The 23,711-nt window shown below is 38.7% G+C and overlaps 1 protein-coding gene and 1 pseudogene across 1 annotated transcript; both read left to right on the plus strand.

Moving 5' to 3' along the window:
• Positions 1-2,749: 2,749 nt before the first annotated feature.
• LOC146485071 (uncharacterized) lies at positions 2,750-5,340 on the plus strand (annotated as a pseudogene).
• A 7,282-nt stretch (positions 5,341-12,622) lies between these two features.
• On the plus strand, positions 12,623-20,245 carry LOC146485072 (MAM domain-containing protein 2-like). The gene is made up of 5 exons (XM_085103720.1): positions 12,623-12,644; positions 12,700-12,840; positions 13,720-13,976; positions 19,247-19,358; positions 20,232-20,245. Exons 1-5 carry the CDS (start codon positions 12,623-12,625, stop codon positions 20,243-20,245), a joined length of 546 nt encoding a protein of 181 aa, XP_084959846.1.
• The last annotated feature ends 3,466 nt before the right edge of the window (positions 20,246-23,711 follow it).

The raw sequence follows: 23,711 nt of genomic DNA on the forward strand, positions 1-23,711 counted from the left end.
AGCTTATGCACTAGTCAGTGGAAAGCCCCGCACCCCCATACCCGGAGAATAGCGGGGCATTAGACCAGGCGTCCCAACTAAATGAAGCAAATTCCCCGCTATGTGGGGCAATTTCTTATGTCAAAACCTCATTTTTGTACTCTGTCCCCCGGGGCAATACTTGAAAAATTCCAAATACACAACGTTGACCAAAATTAATTTATTTCAAGAATTGTGCCTCAAATTTAACTCTTACAAAAACTTGTCAATGTCTTCATAAAATAGATGAAACAATCATGGCTTCCTCTACTCCTCTTGGTAAGACATAGTTCTGTGAACTTTTCTCTGGACGTGTAAATGACTAAACTGGAACATGGTGATTCAAGCAACGCATCAACACAAAACAAGTTAAAGATACACCCGAAATTGTTTTTTCATTTGTTTTTTTTTTCAAATGAGTTCAAAAAGCACACATCAGTTCAATGACAGTAGACCTCAATTGTAAGAATAACTATAGGTGAAGTGTTTTTTATTTCATTAGGAGATGTAAGAAGAGAGGAAGGGGAGGGGGGAGAGGGGGGGGTTGAGGGTCAATGAAAATCAAAAGTTCAATAACCACACCATCAGTTCGATAAACACACACCAGTTCAGTGACAGTAGACTACAGTTTTAAGAACAACTATAGAAGGAGTGTTTTTTTATTTTCTTGCCACAAGTATGAGGAAAGGGGTGAGGGCCTTATGGGGGCGAGGTCTATATTTAGGGCAGGCAGAAAGTAGGAATAAACGAAATAGAAACTATATATTCACATATAATGGTAACAGGCTTCCATGGACGTATTTAAAAATCCATTGTCCATTTATCCATTGCTTGTCATTGTAATCATGTTTAGCATCAGCTGTCTAATTATGTAGCTACTTCTTGTACTTGGCTGCTCTTCCTGCTCTTCTGTCTCGCTTGTGCATCAGACCAATGGAGCACAAACTGAAAAAACCCGAAGTGCAAACAAACGAACCAGCGGAAACTCCGGCGAACGAAGAACCGAGCGACTGAACGGATAGCCGAATGACCGAGTTAACGATCAAACAGTGCATCGAACACACATCGGCGAAAACGAGCGAACGAGAAACCGAGTGAACGAACCAGCGAAAGTAGATGAACAGCTGAACGGCCGAGTCGACAGCCCTTTTGTTTGCAGTCAATCCTTATAAACGCTTATGACTGTCACTGAACGGATGTGTTTTTTTTTAATTCATCTGAAAAAAACAAATGAAGATACACCCGAAATTGTAAATTTGGCAATAACTTCCTTTAAAATTGGCAAAAACCACTCCTAAAACAGTAATATCAATTAAGGTGATTCCATCAAAAGAACTTTTGTAATAAGTACATCTAGTCCATCAGAAAAATAAAAAGAGGGGGTCACCGTGCTTGTTTTCACCCTAGAGGACTGTAGTATCTCACTATTTTCTAGGCATGTGACCTCAATATTAAAAGAGCTAGTCTTCAGCGAGAAGTGCCCACTACTTCCAGAAAGTTAGTACTGACAATGAAATACTAGCATTTTTCTTATAACAGTACTGTAACTTTGTAGTAAAACGCCATAACGTGGCTAAATAAATTAATCCCATGGCATAATAGGGGACATTCGAGCGGTTGTACGCTTCCCGCGAAACATCCAAAATTTATCGTAGTTGTGATTCCACAATAATTTTTCGAAATTGAATAATGGAAAATTATTGAAACTGGGATATAACTTAGAGAGTCGCATTTTCTTTAATTTCGTTGAATAAAAAATGGGGGTCACCGTGCTCGTTTAGAAGAAAAGGACCATTTATTTTCCTGCCGAGCTTAACCTCAGGGAAATCCCGCAATGTTGTGCGTGCGCGCGCTAAATGACGCGAAAAATTATGCGCAGCAAGGATGCGCAATGCAATTCAGTGGAATCGCCTTAAAGGGCTTAGCTATACTCGAACACGAACTAAAGTAAATACTAGATTCTTTGACATAACAAGTCCCAACATGCATTTGACATACAACTACATCTAGAGTAAGCCAGATGGCGGTTGAATAATCCCAAATAATGGTAGTTTACACACTACTGTGTTTGAAAAAAATGCATGATTACATGTAGAAGTGCCCAATGTGTATATTTCAGACACATCATTTGCAATGTGTTTGAATGTCCTTTTGTATGAGAATAAATTGAACAGTTTGGAAGTACGAATTCCTCTTGAACACCGTCCTTTTGCTTGACACCCTCTGCTCGTCGTTCTAGATGCTGTAACCAGAACGAAACATCATGCTCAGGAAGAAGTGTCTGCTTTGCCAATTCTGTTATCTCCAGGCTTGAAATGGTGGTTTTACTCTTCTGGGACTTCTCAAATGACATCCCCGCCAAAGCACCGCTAGCCCCGCTAACGGTCCCCGGTCGCCGTTATTTGTGTCGAACACCCCGCACACTGGGGCAAAGATGACCACTAAAAACCGCTAAAATCCCCCGCTAATGACCCGCATTCCCCGGGTATGGGGGTGCGGGGCTTTCCACTGACTAGTGCATTAACACATAATAAGGCCCTGTCTATGCCCCTGGCCTGAGGGCGTCATTTCAGTCAAATGTGTCAGGAATGCATACTTCATTGAGCATTTATAGCTTTCTTATCACGATGACATTTAGTCTCTGATTATCCTAACAACCAGAAGCTTAATACATGATAAGGTCCTGTTTGAAAGCCCTATACTTGAGGGCATAATTTTAGTCATATTTACGATGCAGTACCGGCGATGAGCATTATAGCTATCTTATCACGATGACATTTAGTTTCTGATTATCATATCAAACTTTGCCTATTGTTATGTTAAGACAATAAGCCTTTTGTTGTCTGTCTGTAGGGATTTTTCTGTCCTGTTTCGCGAAGTTATAATCGGGTCAAATCGGATTCAGTCGACAACTTGTCGCTGATGACAATTTTTTCCCAACGGTAGCCTACTTGGGAAAACGAAAACAAACTCTCTATCTTAAACTTCGAAAACATTTTCTAGAAACCGAAACTTCTTTCTCGACGTGCTCTTCTGATTAGGTGAGCAAAATGGTTCTTGTCAACTGACAATAGCGGAATGATTGTTGTCAAGTGCACGCGTCTCTGTAACCATTTACCGTTAGCATAACTAGTACTCTCATTGACCATTTATGACAACAAGAAAACAAGAGTCAACTAAGCGCGAATTTCAAAGAAGCTCAGTTGCGCTAAAAAAATGTTATAGGTCGGTAACTTTTCTCTATAGGTAATTCGTAGAACAAGCTGAAGAAAGGTCATCGTTAGAATTTCATTCAAGTTGCGCACAAGACTTGACAAACGTTGGCGGCACGCGCTTCTACGTGGAAAGTACTGAAGTTTTTGTCAATTAACGGTTTGTTGACAATTAAGAGACAAAGACGAGAAAACAATGCACAACGGCCATGAAAGCGTTCAAGTTATACATACACTAGTGGAACTACTGCACATAATTAATAGTGGCGTAACTATATACGGTAGTTCTTCGCTGCAGGTAGGCTACTTTCCTCGCAGCAGCTTTGGCTTTAAAAGCACCTGGCCTATTGCCGGTCATTAAACAAACCAGAAAAAAATCCTTATTACTTCTCATAAATTTTCAGTTTCTTATCCGATGGGATGATGTACGATTTGAACGAGACACATTACACTGTCGTCTGCAGGTATGATAACCAGTGCGTACCTGCCTTTTAGAATTATACTGTTATCCTTTACAAATTTGCAATTCACAGTGCCGATAGTCATTTAATGATAATACTAAACATATTACTCATGAAAACTGTGTGGAAAAGAAGAAACGTAATTTTTGACGTCCAGCGAGACAATGGGATCAATATTATGGCACGGAAAACCCCGGGGGGTACTCCCCCAAAAAAATGGATAGGGGTGTGCGGCCCGCTTCCCAAAACCCTTACCCTATTTATGACCAAAATTTGCGATTTTCCCTACCCTATTTATGACCTGCTCAAACATTTGATACCCAATATGACCTGATAGTGTCTTATCAACTTCAGTTCCATAACCCCTGGAGTCCAGCGCGTGACCGGAGCGCATGACAAGCCGTTGCGGCACGTACACAGTTGCTGTAAATATCATGATGAAGAAGTAGCTTCTTCAAAAAAAAAAAAAAAAGAATTCAAGACTAGAGTGCAAAAATTGATACCCTATTTATTACCAAAATGGCGGCAAAATGGCTAAAATCAATACCCTATTTATGACCAAAGCGGCTGAAAAACCATACCCTTTGGCGCCGCACATACCTATATAGCCCGTATAAGGGAGTACCCCCCCCCCCCGGGGGAAAACCGCAATCCATCGGACATCAGGTTTCATTATTGCTCTTACTTTTGCATTTATATTTCCGTATTTCTTTACTATTGCACAAATGGCCTACAATAATATAACTGGAGCAACAATCGGATTTCTGACCGATCTCATAATCCGTGCTGTTGGTGGTTTGCTACTCCTGTCAAATCCTGCAGTTGACTTTGTGCTGTACTTGGTACAAATGAAGGATTTCCGGGTCTTCCTAAAAATAAATTGTTCATCTCGAGATGTGGTGTCAACAATCGAACTCCAGCTACGGGAGATAACTTAGCAATCAGTTGAGCTGCAATAAGTTCTTGATCACGAAGGCGTTACCGTACTTAGAAAGCTCACAAATGAACTTGGTGTAAAGAGTGACAACGATTGCTACCCCAAGCGTTAATATTTTTGTCTTTCTGTCCGACCGCTTTCTGAACCACTTTTTGGGCCACGCATTCTTGAATAATCCGCTTTTAACGCAGCGGTAACATAGGCTGATTGTTTTCCTTGTTCAACCTTCAATTATGTTTCTGCCGGGCTGCTGACAGGATATCTGTTCCATTTCAACAAAGTTATCTTGAATAAATTCTGCTCCAGTAAGATCAACTCGCAGATAACTCCGCGGTGCGAATGGATTACAAGTTTGCATCTTTCTGCCCTTTCAGTTCCTCCAGCAGCACGAGAAAGGCTGTCAAACTCTTATCCGTTTTAGACAATGTTAAGAACGATTTTAAACGGCCAGTATTGACTATAAACCACATTTCAGAGTAGATATTAGAGGAGTTTTTCCGAAAATTGACAGGTCCATCGTATTATTCACCTCGACGCGACCCACGACGCAAGTGTCATACAGCTTTGTCAAATGCTGCAACATATCGCAAAGGTTTTCGCGCCTTTTCCGTTTAGTCGTGCTCTACACTTGTTATGTTTTTCGTGTTGTCTCACTGCCAAAAAACAGTCAATGGAAATTTGGTCATTTCGATTCTAAATGGCGGTTTTTGCTTCGCCCAATTTCCGATGGCTTGATAGTCTATTTCATTTCCTGTTTTGAAACCTCTGATTCAAAGACACTTCCGGTAAAATGTATTAGCCAATCAGATTTCGATTTGCTGGATTTTGGCAAACGAGCAGAGTTGAAAATAATTACTAGTTTTGACTGAGGAAGAATCAATGTATTAAATTATACAAAAGAAAGATTCACATTTATGTAAATGTCTGTGCAGCGAGAAGCTGAAAAGTGTAAAATTTCGAGTTCTCTGTTGGTGAAATCCGAGCTTCGGGTAGCGTGACCGTTTTTCATGATTTTCTGCCGTTCTTTGGAATATTTCAAAAAACTAACCTTATATCCTTTACTTACTTACCCAGGCCTTCAAACTGACAAAGTATGAGCGAAATCGGTTTTTTGACCGTGGCCACATTTTTTTAACTGTCTTCGATTTTTACTGACATTCACTCTATTAGTGGAAAAAAAAAACACGAGAACTTTTTCATGGCGCATCAGAAAAATCTTATTCAATCTGTAGAGCATAATTTGAACATCATTTTAGTGTAAGAATGGAGATTTTTTGTTAAATCTGAGCAAAGTTATAAATTTTTTCGTTTTTCCACAAAGTGCGGTGTCTTTTAAAATTTAAATATAATTGAATTTAAAATAATTAAGGACGGTGCCTACTAATAGCGAAGTATTTTTGCACGGTTTATCACTATGCGGGAAAAGCAGATCTTGTTACCGGGTATTGAAATCCAAAAAGAAAATTGGGGGTAACCACGCATTTTTTAGAGATAACTAAGCAACAATTATTCTAAAAAGCAGCAAAATACAAAGCAATGTATGGCGCTTTTTTCCAAACTGAAGCTTTATTATCTCTGAAAAATGCATGGTTACCCCAATTTTCTTTTTGGATACCAAAATCACTTGCTAAGTTCTGCTTTCTCCACATAGTTTTAAAGCGCGCAAAAATATCCCTGTAATAGTAGGCACCACCCATAAAAAACCCGATTATCTCCAGATGCGCGGAACGTATGCGCAGTAACAAAAGTATGCACCGTCCTTAAATTGAAAAGTTCAATTAGTGAAGTGTCGGTATGAACTTTGATTAAAAAAAAAAAAAAAAAACACGAAAAAAATTTTAAATCGGCGCACCAGAATAACCTTATTCAATGTGTAGGGAATAAGTTTAAAATCATTTAAGGACAAGAATGGTTATTTCTCGTTACAAGATCAGGCAAAGATATAATTACTCGGGCCGTAAGGCGGACCAAGTTAAGGTTTCGGTAGCATTATCAAATTCTTTTTTCTTTTTGGGGTCGCGATGGGCCGAGAGATAAGACTTCGGGCCACGAGTTATTGTTCTCGGTCTCGTTTTTTGTACTCGGCTGGTACGAGTTACGTTTTCTGTCGTGTTATCAAATTCTTTAAATTCTCGGTCGCGTTCTTTGTTTTCGGGCCGTGAGGAGTGTTTACAATATGCGAGCCAGACGTGCGAGGCATGAACAAAACATGCGAGGCACGCGAGGCATGAACAACCCCAACATAAACTGCTAACCGTTAAGCTAACCGGGGAGCTATTTAAGCTAACCAAAGTGCTATTTAGGCTAACTGGAGTGCTCTTTAGGCTAACCGGAGTGTTTTTTAGGCTAACCTGAGTGCCTCAAGGTTAGTTCTGTTTAACCGAAAATTTGCCAACTAAATCAGTCTATGACCTCGCGGGCCAAGATAGATAAAGATGTCTCACGTTTACTATAGAAAAACAATCAATGTAGAAACGGTTTCTGTCTTCAAATGAAAGGTGAATAACAAATGCTTTCCCCTAAATTTCATTTAAAAATATAAACAGCGAAACATTGAAAAACGTACATGGATATAAACGTACGCGTGATGCGTAACGTTACTCTAGATCCCGGGGGGGGGGGGGGGTACTCAACAAATGCTTGGGTAGGGAGGTACGGCCCGGGCGTTCAAACCCTGACCCTGTTTAAGACACAATTCTCCGATTTCCCTGTCCCGTTTAAGCCAGAATTCAAAATTTTCAGGCCCTTTCTAAGACATTTAACCCAAAATCACACCCTGTTTAAGACTAGAATGAAATAAGAATACACTAGTTTCTTACTGTATTTTAATGCATTGGCAATCACAATCTGTTTAAGCCATTGGTCATGTAGGGATACCCTATTTAAGACAGAAATTGATGAAATAGATCCCGTTCAAGACAAAACACCTTGAAAACCATACCGTTAGGGTCACATAAGGGAGTACCCCCCCCCCCCCGGTCTGGATCATACCGAAAATTACGATCCGTCATTGATCCGGCGTCACATACATATTAGGACCGTGCAAATGGTTTCTGTTTCTAAACGAAAGGTGAAAACGTAAGGATTAAAGCCCGGGGATTATAAAAAGTACTCGTATGACAAATGTCGTTTTCCCCTGTATTTCATTCTGACTGCAAGGGGGTGCGGGAGGGGGAAAGAGGATCCACCCCCAAGAGAGCTTGCTCGCAGGCTATCTATTTGGGGGAATTGGCGATGCTGGAGGTTATTACTTGGGCGGAGCGCCAAGTATTTCTTCGTATACGCCAAATCGCAGAGATCTACTGCGCGTGCGCTAAATGTTGGCCGAGTCTGCGAGTCTGCATGTATTCATTATAAGCCGCCATTACAAGACAAAAAACAAGGACGTAAAATTAACACAAAGAATATCGTATTCTTAAAAGAAAACAGCTAGTATGTGTGTTGTCTGCTAACTCCTTCCATTGAACGAAACTAAGGGGCAACTTTCCTTTCAGGACAGATATTTTCCAAAAGTTCAACTTCAATTAACCTCAGACGCTCTTTTGGCTCTTCTCGATAAATCCCTATTCGGTGTCAAACGTAATCGATAAGATCAGGCCGTAAACACTGAATTTACATACAGCCGAGCAAAACATTTCATTTCTCTGGCCGCAATATAAAAAAAAGAAAACGTTCAAGTAATAGATCAAACACGAGGAAGAGTGTTCCCTCCGATTTCCAAACACCGAGAAGTAGGTTGGAAAAACGAGGCGCAGCCGAGTTTTTTTTAACCAACTTCGAGGTGTTTGGAAATAGGAGGAAACACTCTTTCGAGTGTTTGATATAGCTTCTCAAACTATTGATAATTCTTGGAGAAATTCGAAGCAAAAGTTCACAAAAGTTTATGGTAATTGAGATCACATTTTCAAGCCTCCTCTACGGTGGTGATTTCCTTTGTTTTGGCTTGATGAATTATTAATGAGTTTGAGAATTAACTTTAAAGATTCAAGACCATTCCGTGGGTGAAAGGCTTAGGGTAAAGTAGGAAACTAAAACTAAAGCTTCGAAAATAAATTTCATTCGGGGTCAAGTGGGAGCGATAAGATCTATTCACCAGAACCAATGTAAACACTGAAAGTTTGCTAACGCACAGTGACAATCAACGCTTGACGAATTAATTTCTTTATTTACGTTCACTTGGATAAAACCAAAATGTGATCCTCACGGGAAAACAGGGAAAAAGGTGAACGCATGGGCACGCCAAATTGACACGCTAAACGTAGAATCTGAAAAAAAAATCTTGTCTTCGGAGTCTAGTGTTAGCGATAAGATCGATTCATTGGAACAGACGTAAACGCCGAAAATTTGCATATTTATACCAACAACAACAGAGTACCGCAACGCTAAACGCATTTTTATTTTTACGTTGGATAAAGCCAAAATAGCAACTTTAGCACCCGGGCTTTAGCGAAACTGAAAGCCCCTTCCGATGTTACAAAACGTTGAAAGAAGCCGTCGTTTGGATGCAGAAAGGAATTGCCACGCTGAAAACACCGGGAAGAAATCGGTCACTGCTAGGCAACCAAAATCGTTCACGTGTATCAAGTTTCATCCGGCGACGCGGCATTCAGAAAGAAAATATTTTCGGCGGTTCTTGGAAGGAAAACTGGACGGTTTCTGCTTGTTATTCAATCGCCACGGGAGCTGCAGTGTCTTTCCACTTTATAAACCCAGCTTCTTTCATTTAAAGCCCTTTTAAATCCTGGAAACACTATCTTTTGTGTCATGATATTTTGCCCATTGGCGTCGCGCAAAACCACTAAAAGAATGAACGTACATTTCGACCTTTGCGTTACCTTCCAGTGCGAGTGAAGTTCATTTTCTTTTTTGCGTGTTTAATAAACAAATAACTGTAGACATAATTTGAAATAGTTCATTCTTTGGTCACTCACAGAGCGCTTTGATTTTGTCATTAAAGTTCTATCCTATTCCAGTGATCATGAAATAGATTCGTTGAGTTAACTTTCTGTAAATCGGATGTTCTGTGAGGTTTGTCTTATCCGCACGCGTCCCATATAGAACGCATGCCTTTTCGCACGCGTTTCATATTGCACGTTCTGCGTGACATTTTGCGATCGTGCGCTGTTACCAGTGAAAAAGCTGGAACATCTCTCATAGAAAGCCCAGAAAAAAAGGGTATCAGGGTGGAAAGGTATTCGCACAAATACCCCTCTGTCGCCAAAATTCATCATTACCACTGGAACTGCAAATACTCCTTTGTCGCCAAAATCCATCATTATCTTAGATGTACCTCATGGTAACAAAATCTGACGTGTTTAGTATTAAAGAGAGTAATGTTTTATTTTGTTTGCGTGACATTTTCGGTCGAACTACATCACGTTTATCGCAAATATGATGCCTTAGACTCTCACCGAATCTTTTATCGTTCACCTGTCACCAAAGACTGAACTAACGTGCATGCTCAGATGCTCCTAATACAACGGCGCCCAAGTAAACGCTCCCACAGCGTCTTGTCACTGTTAAAAGATTGTAGGCTTTACGCACCACACAGTCAAACATGGCCCGAGTATAAGCTGGAAACAGCTTCTTGTTTATTTTATTTAGCTTTCAAGGTAGTGTAGACACTACACTAAATAATTAAAATTAAAATTCATCAATTAATTTTAATTAATTAAAATTTCAATAAGTGATGTGTCATCTGCATTCACGAGTTGGCGGCATAGGAGCCTTTGATCGGGTCTAAAACAGATCTTTTCGATTTACAGTGTAAGTAATGTTGTTGAGTGTAAATGAGATAATTGCATTTTTCTAGTTAACGCTATGTTTTTATTAGTTATATTTGCACGCTATGCAGAGCTTCCTTTTCCTTTGAGGTGAAACTTTTTATCAGTTGTGTAACGGCAAACTCCTTCACGATTATACTCGGTTTGTTTTATTACATTGTAAGGGTCATAATGTTTGACTGATGTTTTAGTTTGACAGGGCCGGAGTATTAACCAAAGCTTTGGCATGGATTCCTTCATGTGCCTTCTTAAGTGGCTCTGTATGTTGGCTCTATTAACTGTAATCCTGATGAAAACTGCCGTGGGTCATGCCGGTAAGTAAATACTTGGCCTTTTTGTCTTAATTAAAAGGGATTTGCTGAAGCAAAGACATGCAAAAATTACAGAGAGATTTAAGTGTCGACGTTTTTCTCTTGATAATGGAGTCAAGATGACTCCGAAACGTCGAGCCTTAAATCTCTCTGTAATTTTTGCATGTCTTTTTGTCTTAATACCTATTTAAGCAAACGTAATTTATTCATGCGACAACACGAACCCTTTTGCCCTTAACACTACGAAGAGCATCTGTATGGCCACCACACAGCAAATCTATACATTTCAGACGATGTATCAAAATCCGTGAGGGAGCAGCGTAAAAAGCTTAAAGAGAGACACCTGAATGAAATCCGTAGTCGAGAAGATGTCCAATTTGCCTATATTCCTTGGAGCGTACCGGCCAGGATCATTTTTAAGCTGAATGATGAGTCAAAATTTAAGTCCTTCTACCTGCAAGCTGAAAATGCCAACACCAGCTAAACTGACTATTTGACTTGATCGCGTTTATTGTTATACTATCAAATATACTATCTTTACTCCAGACGGTCTACAATATTCTAAGATGCACTATCTAGCTTTTTCACTTGATTTCATAAACTCAAAGACCGTTCTTTGTTAATCTTTGTTAGTCCTTGACAAATGATTTATATGCATTCACAGGAAGCCATAATTTTTTTCAATCGTTTTATTAAGTTAATATTTATCGGTTCGGAGCACGTGCGGCTGAGGGAGAGAGAAACGATGCTACACTCCTTCAGGAGAGAAGATGAAAATTTGAAATTCGATATTATTTTCCAAGCTAAATTATTCACTTTGTGTTTATGACTTTGTGTCAGTGTTTTCGTTTTTTTGTGTAGAGCGATGCAAATAATTATTCAAAGGTGTGCTTTAAGGCAAATGGTCTTAGGTGACGGTACTCGCTAATGTATTGTTTGCATCAAAGGTACGAGAAAAATTGACTGTTAGATATGTCTCAGAGAAAAATTAACTTTGTTATTCGTTGAAGATGCTTGTCGATGAAAACGTAGTTTTTACTGTTTTTGAAAGTTTTTTTTTCTTGCTTGAAAATCTTGCAGCAATTAAAGTTCTTTCGACTAATTTTATTTTTTTTCAAAATAACTGCTTGCCTTTTTTGCCATAAAAAACTGAGCATCTCTATATAAATGCTCTATTCACGAAATCGTCAGTATAGTTTAAGATATAACTCAGCAGAAAATTTATGTTATTCCTAACATATATATCCTAAGAGCTATTCCTACTCCTGGAATCAGTGACCCGAAGGCTTACCTGTCAATGCGTGACTGCGAAAAGGCTCCATTGCCCTTGATGATATACGTAAAAGTTGATCCTTTAATTTGGTAATACTAGACTTGTATTATTTGGACATTTAACTCAATGCTGAACTCTCTCTCTCTCGGTGTCTCAGTTTCCACAACTGTGTCCACATCCCTCAGCACAAGTACCTCAAGTTCGACAACTGTATCTGCAGATTCGTCGACATCCCCAAGCACAACCGCTTCAGCATTCATGAATGTTTCTACAACTACCTCTCCAACTACCTCCATGTTCATCAGCACAAGTACCTCACTTTTCACAAATGAGTCTTTAAGAGTCTCGACGTCCCTCAAGAACAGCGCTTCAATTTCCACAAATATGACGGCAAGCCAGTCCAACAATGGTACAGCAGGTACCCCCTTTGCAAAAAACATATCGACGAGTCAGTCGGTTTCAACCAGCGCAAGTGTTTCCTTGTCTATCAGCCCATCTAAAAGCAGTTCTTCATCGATAAGCCAAACAGCGTCTTCATCAATCGGTGAGTGTCATTCCGGCCCCATTTGTACAGTGTCATTGCTAATTCTTTTTCTTCTTCTCCTTTTAATTTTTTGCTGATGCGCTATGCATCTTATGACAACACCACGTACAGATGTACAATGTAATGTATTTTAACACGTAACAACACGTTTGATTTTCAGGACCTTATGACTGTGAGTTTGAGACAGCTGCATTGTGCAATTTTACCTTGTGTAATGAAACTTCCAACCTGTGGATACGCGGCTTGGGCCAGACCCCAAGTCCAGGCACAGGACCAATGGGAGACCACACTACCGGCTTTGGTGAGCAAAAAACATCTTGCACTGATCTATCACTTTTCCAAGGAAAGTAGACCTGCACCATACAAAAGCTCTTTTTTCACTAGACCATAATAACCTGCGGCCGTATTGGCCTTCAGGGTTGGGATCGTTGTTCTGTTGTTCGTTCTTTTTTTCGTTGCAAATTGGTGCAGGTCATCCCCCCTCCTCCCCAAGGAATCCATATCGACATCTGAGACTTCTTCTTATACGACAGAGCCACATTACTTCAAGTTACCCAGGCATAGGACTGATATGATCAAGGAATCATGTTCATACAAGTCAATTATTCGGTGGAATGCCCTGGAAAACCAAATGAGATCAATTTGCGACATTGACGCTTTTAGAAGGTCACTCAAGAGTAGTTTTCAGCCACATATATTGTAAATACGTAGAATTCTTATATTAGTTTTATTGTGATTAGTTAAGGAAGTTTAATTTTATTGATTGTACACGACCACATCAGCTTTGCTGAACTTTTAATCGTGTTTAAATAAATGTTATTATTATTATTATTAATATCAATTTTGCTTGGAATATTATAATAAAGAAAGATTTTATTATTTTTTTATTATTATTATTATTATTATTATTATTATTTCTTGTTATTATATTTTACATGGAGATGCTTGATGCAGGAGTTACCCAGGAGTTACCATAAACTCTCACAGAAAGAAAAATGTTATTCAACAGCTATGCTGCGCTCCGTTTAATTGGTCGATGAGTATAAGTAATAACGATTGCTTCCTTTTAGGGCTTCCCCCGGCCCTTGAAGACGAAAAAAAAAAAGCCCTGTCTAGATAGGGTTAAGACTTTGTTTCTTATTGTCAATGTTGTTGTTATTGTGGTTGTTTCCTCGTTCAGGTTATTACCTGTATTTCGAGGCTTCTGCGCCTGCACAGCCAAAGAATATATCCTGCTTCTTCAGTGAAGACTTCCCAGGAGGCTTGTGTCAAACCCTCGTGTTCTGGTATCACATGTACGGATCAGGGATGGGAGAATTTAAGGTACTGTTAAAGGACACGGCAGGTACAGAAACTACTGTCTGGCGAAAGAGTGGCGATCAGGGAGACGAATGGTTCCAAGCCAGTATTGAAATACAAAGGGATTCAATGTACAAGGTATCGTGAAATTTAAGTGGCACTTTCCCTAAGAACGGTCCACTGCGTTTCGGGTCGAAAAAAAGTTTGCCCTCAAACTTTGTTCACTAAATCATCTTGGGTCATAAGTAAATGAAATGACTTTAGTTTTCGGAAATACGTTAAAATATATTTTTTACAGGCCACAACAGTCAGAGCGTTCGAGGACCTAAATTTGAGCGAGGCGAAAGTAGGAAGTTGCATAAAATTGAAGAGCTCGCTGCTCGAAAACTAGGAAACGCCACAAAAAATCATTATAATTTCTAAGTCAAGTGTTCCTTCAAAGGTATGAAATGCATGTTTATTTTGATTTGTTTTAATTTTTACGGTCACAAAAACTAATATTATTAACCCTCGTTAGAACGCTCACTCTGAAAACCGGTGAAAGTACCCTGTCTTTGCCGGCATTTATTTCACAAGTCCAGACCGACCTATTCTAAATTCCAACTGAACTTTGCTAAACAGATGTTAGGGAGCATAGAAATATAAAAATACGTTGCACTTTTTATCTTCCTTGACCACAGCGACTTCGCACTTTTGGTGCTTTTTCGAACGTGAAACTCGCATTATGCAAATGAGGTTGTCGATCAAATCCAAATTGTTGTAAATCAAAACATTCTCAATCGCTAAATTTCACCATTCTAAATTCACTACACCAAAAAGCACACAAATATAAAAGCAAAAACGGTTTTACCCGTTTAAAAATGCCCAAAACCTAATGAATTATTTAGTCCTGATCTCTGAATGCTATGTAAACATTGAATATGCTAATTGCGTTGTGAGGGAAACTTAGTCCTATATAAAGAAATCTTTCTTCTTGCTGTTTTCTACTGTCGATTTTCATTTTTTTGAAAAGTGCTTTTGAAAATTTGTACACGTTTTTAGTATCAAAAACTTGAAGAAATAATTCAGCTTTAAATGGATGAGCACACACTGTGACATGACCTGCATTGAAATCGACAACACTTGACTTTTTTTAAATCAATGTTGTGTTACACTCTTGGTTATTTCTTGATTGCCTTTTTATTTGGTAAATGGCTACTAAAAGGACAATGCTAACAAGACCATCGTATTTTTCCCTGATCTACGACCAACGTACAGAATGATTTGATGAAGAAAGTTTTGTTTTGCCGGATATGGCATTTTAACGTCACATAACTCCCGCACTGAAGTAGGTCATAGGTCAAGGTCTTTTAAACTTCTCAGTTTACTTCCTAATTTTTGCTAAAATGATTTCATTCACCTCCGCTATGAATACATTGTTACATTTTATTCTCATATAAGATAAGCAATATTCAACACCTTACAATATTAAAGCTTACTGGCGTGTAACTACTAACTTCTGGAATCTGAGATCTGAATTTGACTTGCTCAATTTACACCGCCCAACAATTACACAATCCTACCTTGTAACAGTGAAAAGGCGCGAGATATAAGCAAATAAAATATGTTTGGTTTCTGTACTTGTCGAGTGTAAAATATGGACATCCTATGAAGTAGATGGCTTTTTCGGTATTTTTGGTCTCAAATTACCTCATTAATGAGAAGTTGTTCTCTTTCACTTTCGAAGCTTTACTTATGAAATGCCATATTGAGAGTCAATTTTTATTTGGCCTGGCGAATACAAGGACCTACAAACTTGGACAAAATAAAGGAAAACATTAGTCCCCCATCCTCCCCTCTAAATCAATCAGTACGAATTCGCGCACAAAGCAAAACGCGTCATGTTTCCATCACTGAAAAAAAAAAGGGGAGAAAGGCTGGTTGTCCAAGATTGTAGCTATCAATATGTTTGTTGAGACTCGCAATGCGTGCCAAACAAAACCCCCCAAAAGCAGACACTGAAAATGCCGCTCTATTTGATGCAATAGCCATTTTTTTAACGCGATAGCCATTTGTACCGAGACGGGCGTAAATGGGGCCTGCAGTATGGAGTAAAAGATTCTTGACACAATGGCAGGGCCGTCCCTCATGTTGTTATTATGATTTATCTCATGACGTTCGACTATCATCAGACATGGTAATGTTCATCTTATTGCGGGGATTGCTTTCCTGTTACAAAATATAAACCAGGTTGCATTCATAATTATCGAGATTTTATAGGTGCGCGCGCCAAGTTCTTTTCCCCATACGAAAGGTTAAAAACGATCTTATAGTCCGGTCTTTCTCTATATATACCTACATTTGTTGTTGGCAACGCCTTTTCGAAACAGGCCTGTCGTGCCTCAGTTTTTCCTGAACATGGACTGATTACTTAACTACATTTGTTGGTAGATATTTCACAAAATAACTCACCTCGCGCCTGGATTGGATGTTTGTACAGATTCCTTTTTCGAAGTTGCATGTAAGGTGTAAGGCGTATCTTTCACAGAAGCTAATATCGTCGTATTTGGTTAAAAAGAAAGTCAAATTACTCAAGGAAAGTTCTAGAACTGACTTATTTCTCATGTTCGGGCTACTGCGCTACGCAGTCTAAGAAGCATATGTGAAAATACCTCATGAACATTCTTATCGGGGGATTTTGCAGTACAATTTCGTTTTGATAGGCAATTTCTTTTTTTGGGGGGGTGGGGGAGGGTGGCCTTAACCCCCCTAAGACGATAAAATTGGACAATGTTTATTATAAACACAGATAACTTCGCGTATTTGAGAGGGAGCACTTATTCGAGGATTTATGGCATTTTAGTGGACTGCCTGTCAACTAGCTTGGAGTAGTTTGAAAATTGCACTTACACAAAAACAACACAGCAACAATATACTTTACTGATGCTCCTTAATGTGGGATTTGATTCTCCTTCACTAGGAGGAGAGCTCGTGTTGAATTTTCAGTAATAATGACGTTAAAATAATTACAGAAACAATGAGGCATTATACTAGAAATATCATCTACAACAAAAAGTGCGAGTTAGAAGCTTTGGCATTTGCGGCGAAGGGCCTGGAGTGAAACTCTTAGAACAAGCTAACCTATGACCCTAGTCCGCCGGGGTTGCAACCGGAACGCATCGCGACGGACGGATTCTCCTTCCCTCGCTTCCTATAAAATCTTTCTTTTTCTGTACAGTTTTTTCCTTCCGACTTTCATGCACAAGTTTCTATCAATTCATTTTGAGCAACATATTGATAATGCCCAGCTTTTGAAAATTAATAAATCACATGTTTTACAAAAGCGAATTCAAGTATTTCTTATTACTACATGGGATTTTTTTTTTCGAACTGTTATAAAATAACAACTTGCACTTGAACAGATAAATGGCTCAAAAAACTTCTGGTCGACCTATCATTTTTTTCGTGGTTCAGAAGTTTATATTATCTATGTATTGAGAAAGGCACTTTACGTAGAGGGATGTACAGGCATCCTCCTTCTAGTCGGCTTGTGAATTTCAGTGTTTTGTGATTTCAGATGGCAGTATGCCAAACTCAGCGAAATATTTTATTTCTTAAAGGACCTTCAAGCCATGAATACCAACTGAATGGCGTCAACAAAGCAGGGAGATGTAATCATAAACGAAAAAATTAGTAATGAAAATAGGTTTCTTAAAACCGCAAAGTATCTAAAAATCGGGACCAAACAAGTTTTAGGCATTTTAAAACTATTAAAGCCGTTTATGCGTTTTATTCTTAGTGGTTTTCGGTGTAGTTAATCTAGAATGGTGAAGTTAAGCGATTAAGAATGTTTTGATTCGTAACTGAATGGAATCATTTTAGAGAAAATTAGGAAGTAAACTGAGAAGTTTAAAAGACCTTGACCTATGACCTACTTCAGTGCGGGAGTTATGTCGTTAAAATGCCATATCCGGCAAAACAAAACTTTCTTCATCAAATCATTCTGTACGTTGGTCGTAGATCAGGGAAAAATACGATGGTCTTGTTAGCATTGTCCTTTTAGTAGCCATTTACCAAATAAAAAGGCAATCAAGAAATAACCAAGAGTGTAACACAACATTGATTTAAAAAAAGTCAAGTGTTGTCGATTTCAATGCAGGTCATGTCACAGTGTGTGCTCATCCATTTAAAGCTGAATTATTTCTTCAAGTTTTTGATACTAAAAACGTGTACAAATTTTCAAAAGCACTTTTCAAACAAATGAAAATCGACAGTAGAAAACAGCGAGAAGAAAGATTTCTTTATATAGGACTAAGTTTCCCTCACAACGCAATTAGCATATTCAATGTTTACATAGCATTCAGAGATCAGGACTAAATAATTCATTAGGTTCTGGGCATTTTTAAACGGGTAAAACCGTTTTTGCTTTTATATTTGTGTGCTTTTTGGTGTAGTGAATTTAGAATGGTGAAATTTAGCGATTAAGAATGTTTTGATTTACAACAATTTGGATTTGATCGACAACCTCATTTGCATAATGCGGGTTTCACATTCGAAAAAGCACCAAAAGTGCGAAGTCGCTGTGGTCAAGGAAGATAAAAAGTGCAACGTATTTTTATATTTCTATGCTTCCTAACATCTGTTTAGCAAAGTTCAGTTGGAATTTAGAATGGGTCGGTCTGGACTTGTGAAATAAATGCCGGCAAAGACAGGGTACTTTCACCGGTTTTCAGAAAGCGTTCTAAAGAGGGTTAATAATATTAGTTTTTGTGACCGTAAAAATTAAAACAAATCAAAATAAACATGCATTTCATACCTTTGAAGGAACACTTGACTTAGGAATTATAATGATTTTTTGTGGCGTTTCCTAGTTTTCGAGCAGCGAGCTCTTCAATTTAATGCAACTTCCTACTTTCGCCCCGCTCAAATTTAGGTCCTCGAACGCTCTGACTGTTGTGGCCTGTAAAAAATATATTTTAACGTATTTCCAAAAACTAAAGTCATTTCATTTACTTATGACCCAAGATGATTTAGTGAACAAAGTTTGAGGGCAAACTTTTTTTCGACCCGAAACGCAGTGGACCGTTCTTAGGGAAAGTGCCACTTAATCGTTGTCGAACTGTAGATGGTACTAGAGCGGTTGAATGTAGTGAGGAGATTCACCTAATAAAAACATATCTGAAAATTTATTGATTAGAAAATGCTGCCCCTTCAATTTGGCGCAAGAGTCTGATTGTTTTTCGAAGCAACCCAAGCGCTCGACCGTGTTAAGAAAAGTTTGTCCTTTGTGTTATGCCTGAATAGAAAAAATTGAAAAGACACAAGACTACTTCACAGCAAGTGTAATTTGACCTTGTTTGAGAGAAAAAGCATTTCCTCCATTCTTTTGTTATCTTTTTTTCACTTCTATCTTACCTTGAAATTATTAGGTCTACTTTGTAGGAGTTCGTGGTGATTCGTACCAGAGTGATATTGTTATCGACGATCTATCATTTAAGCCATGTTCTACACATTTAACAACGTCACTGCTGCCATCCACAGGTAACATTGTTTTTCTTCCACAAAATTTTACTTTTTAAATATATTTTACCTATATAACACTCTTTCGTCTGCATGAGTCTTTATAAGAATCTTGAATCTAAGACTGGCCAGAGTTCAGTGAACCGTATATACATATCCAGCCTTCCATTTAAGCCATCAGTCAGAAAAATCAATCGTTTGTAAATGAAGCTTTGTTTGTAAAAAGAAAAGGAGAAAAAACCCCACAAAAATATTAAATGTTTGATTTGAATGGTGAGTTAATGCGCTCCAAAGATTCTTTCGCAAGTCACGTGATACCAATCGTACCCAAAGCAGCCCTTCACACGCAGCTTGTCATTAAGTTAAAGTAGAAGACCATGACTAGGAGCCTCTACCTGTATTAATCCGTTTAGATTAACCCTTCCCAATCAGATTTCGTTTTACAACTGCCTTTTTTAGCAAAAATGTATGACGTCTGACAATTTAGTTGTCATTGACCTTCTTTGATTAGGTTTTTAAACTCTGGGCCTTTCAAAGTTCCCTATAGAACCGTTTTTACGTGGAAAGTAAAGTTTTTGTCAATTAATGGTTTGTTGACGATTGAGAGACAAAGACGAGAAAACAATGCACAACGGCCATGAAAGCGTTCAAGTTATACATACACTAGTGGAACTACTGCACATAATTAATAGTGGCGTAACCACATACGGTAGTTCTTCGCTGCAGGTAGGCTACTTTCCTCGCAGCAGCTTTGGCTTTAAAAGCACCTGGCCTATTGCCGGTCATTAAACAAACCAGAAAAAAATCCTTATTACTTCTCATAAATTTTCAGTTTCTTATCCGATGACTGGGTCTTGCTTGTAGTTGTTTTGCGCTTTTCCATTTGTATTTCAGAATACAAACCCTAGCCCTTTTAGCGTGCTTCTGAACGTTCACATTCGCCGGTTTGGGCGAAGAAGGGAAATACATTGAAACGTCAACAGCCCGCGCGTCATGTAACAAATTTTCCCTTCCGTACCCCGGTAAAATTGTCGTTGTTCTGAGCGACATTTCCCTTATCCCACCCCCGAGAAGGGTGATATTGTCAACATCTGGTCATCAACGAAGATTTTGAATCTCACGGTCGCAAATTTGCTAGCAGCAGCAGCAGCAGCAGAAAATTTATGTTATTCCTAAGATATATCCTAAGAGCTATTCCTACTCCTGGAATCAGTGACACGAAGGCTTACCTGTCAATGCGTGACTGCGAAAAGGCTCCATTGCCCTTGATGATATACGTAAAAGTTGATCCTTTAATTTGGTAATACTGGACTTGTATTATTTCGACATTTAACTCAATTCTGAACTCTCTACTTTGTCCCGCAGTCAGCCAGAGCAGTAGCTCAAGTGTGCTTCCGAGTGTCTCCATGTCCGTCAGCAGCACTGCTTCAGGTTCCACAAGTGCGTCTCCAAGTATCTCGACGGCCTTCATTCCCAGTGTCCCCGCTTCAGCATTCATAAATGTTTCTATAAATACCTCTCCAACTACCTCCATGCCCATCAGCACAAGTACCTCACTTTTCACAAATGAGTCTTTAAGAGTCTCGACGTCCCTCAAAAACAGCGCTTCAATTTCCACAAATATGACGGCAAGCCAGTCCAACAATGGTACAGCAGGTACCCCCTTTGCAAAAAACATATCGACGAGTCAGTCGGTTTCAACCAGCGCAAGTGTTTCCTTGTCTATCAGCCCATCTAAAAGCAGTTCTTCATCGATAAGCCAAACAGCGTCTTCATCAATCGGTGAGTGTCATTCTCCCCATTTGTACAGTGTCATTGCTAATTCTTTTTCTTCTTCTCCTTTCAAGTTTTTTCTTATAAACCTCATACCTTTTTAAGCCTCATACTCATTCAGTTATGGCGGCTATTTATATTTTTCCCAGAGTGGCAACACAAGGCATTGCTTGATATTTAACAAGACGATGATTATCTAAAGTGCTATTAATAATAAATTTGTTTCCGTGCTTGTTTGCGTGTGAGTTCGAGTTCAAACCTGAGCCTGTGCGCTATGACTCTTCAAGGAATCCAGTACATTAAGACTAAAGTGAACTGTCGTATCGGACTATCGTAGATGTAGTTTCCCATTGGTATTTTCCGAAGTTAACATCAGAGAATTATATAAAAACGTTGACGGTTACCTTAACTAAGGAAATATCAGCGCCCTAAGAAATATCAACTTTATACACCACTTTTATCAATGGCGCTACAGAGTGTTTAACACATTTTGATTCATTTACGGCTTTCATACTACAAACTGCGCGTTCACCACCTGATTTCCGAACTTTGTTGATAAACCTTTTCTTGTAAATAGTTTAAACATTTGGTAATTTCTGTTTACTTTTTAATTACGTATAATTATTATTTAGATGACCTTCTTTGATTAGGTTTTTAAACTCTGGGCCTTTCAAAGTTCCCTATAGAACCGTTTTTACGTGGAAAGTAAAGTTTTTGTCAATTAATGGTTTGTTGACGATTGAGAGACAAAGACGAGAAAACAATGCACAACGGCCATGAAAGCGTTCAAGTTATACATACACTAGTGGAACTACTGCACATAATTAATAGTGGTGTAACTATATACGGTAGTTCTTCGCTGCAGGTAGGCTACTTTCCTCGCAGCAGCTTTGGCTTTAAAAGCACCTGGCCTATTGCCGGTCATTAAACAAACCAGAAAAAAATCCTTATTACTTCTCATAAATTTTCAGTTTCTTATCCGATGACTGGGTCTTGCTTGTAGTTGTTTTGCGCTTTTCCATTTGTATTTTAGAATACAAACCCTAGCCCTTTTAGCGTGCTTCTGAACGTTCACATTCGCCGGTTTGGGCGAAGAAGGGAAATACATTGAAACGTCAACAGCCCGCGCGTCATGTAACAAATTTTCCCTTCCGTACCCCGGAAAAATTGTCGTTGTTCTGAGCGACATTTCCCTTATCCCACCCCCGAGAAGGGTGATATTGTCAACATCTGGTCATCAACGAAGATTTTGAATCTCGCGGTCGCAAATTTGCTAAGCGTCGGTTCTTTCAAGCTTTTGTTCTAGAAACAAAAGAGCCTCAAAGATGCAAACAATTAATATGTCCATAAAAAGAAGTTAATCCAGTGCCATTGCCCAAAAATTAGACACAAAGTTTGATATGACTAACAACCACGTGATAAGGTCCTGTTTATTATCCCTACGCTTGAGGGCATAAGTTCAGTCATATTTATGATGCATTTACTACAATGCCGTATAGCATTGACAGATAAACTGTTATAACTATCTATCACGATGACATTAGGTCTCTGATTATCCTAAGAAACCCCATAAAGAATAGAACCTATAAATTGAATTCAACGGATTTAAATTGAGAATATTAACTCAAGTAAGACAGTAAAGAGATTTTTTTCAACGCTGCAATTTTTTTCACAATTAGGTTTATGTCTTTTGTGAAGGAGAAAGAAATCTGTTCAATTTGTTGTATGTTTTGGGTGTCGGTCAGCTATCTTAACCCAGTACAATTTGTTGGCAAGGAGATAAATTAAAAACAAGGCAAAACAAGGGATAAAATTGAATTTACGATAAGAGTGTTAAAAATAGTTTGCCGTTTTGGACGGCAGTAAACAGGAAAATTATTGAAAACGTCGGCGTAATACCAAAAACCATGATTTTGAATTTTGAGTTGTTCCTTTTTTCCGTTTTGTCAACAACGGAAAAGAAATGAGCAAGAGATGACAATTTTCATTAGAATTTCGGGAAGTTAGCTCTTAGCAGTAAGTAGTAAGACAATTACCGTCCTGTGCGAGAACCCCTCTCCGTGCCATCTTAGGTGACGTTACTCGCTAATGTATTGTTTGCATCAAAGGTACGAGAAAAAGTTGACTGTTAGATATGTCTGAGAGAAAAATTAACTAGTTTATTCGTTGAAGATGCTTGTCTATGAAAACGTAGTTTTTACTGTTTTTGAAAGTTTTTTTTCTTGCTTGAAAATCTTGCAGCAATTAAAGATCTTTCGACTAATTTTATTTTTTTTCAAAATAACTGCTTGCCTTTTTTGCCATAAAAAACTGAGCATCTCTATATAAATGCTCTATTCACGAAATCGTCAGTATAGTTTAAGATATAACTCAGCAGAAAATTTATGTTATTCCTAAGATATATCCTAAGAGCCATTCCTACTCCTGGAATCAGTGACACGAAGGCTAACCTGTCAATGCGTGACTGCGAAAAGGCTCCATTGCCCTTGATGATATACGTAAAAGTTGATCCTTTAATTTGGTTATACTAGACTTGTATTATTTGGAGATTTAACTCAATGCTGAACTCTCTCTCTCTCGGTGTCTCAGTTTCCACAACTG

Source organism: Pavona decussata, unplaced genomic scaffold (genome assembly GCF_977016875.1).
Source record: "Pavona decussata unplaced genomic scaffold, jaPavDecu1.1 SCAFFOLD_28, whole genome shotgun sequence".
NCBI classification, from domain to species: domain Eukaryota; kingdom Metazoa; phylum Cnidaria; class Anthozoa; order Scleractinia; family Agariciidae; genus Pavona; species Pavona decussata.

Coding starts and splice junctions, on each gene's coding strand:
- LOC146485072 (XM_085103720.1), top strand. CDS start 12,623: ATGCATCTTATGACAACACCAC. Junction 12,645..12,699: donor GCATCTTATGACAACACCAC/GTACAGATGTAC, acceptor TTTGATTTTCAG/GACCTTATGACTGTGAGTTT. Junction 12,841..13,719: donor AGACCACACTACCGGCTTTG/GTGAGCAAAAAA, acceptor TTCCTCGTTCAG/GTTATTACCTGTATTTCGAG.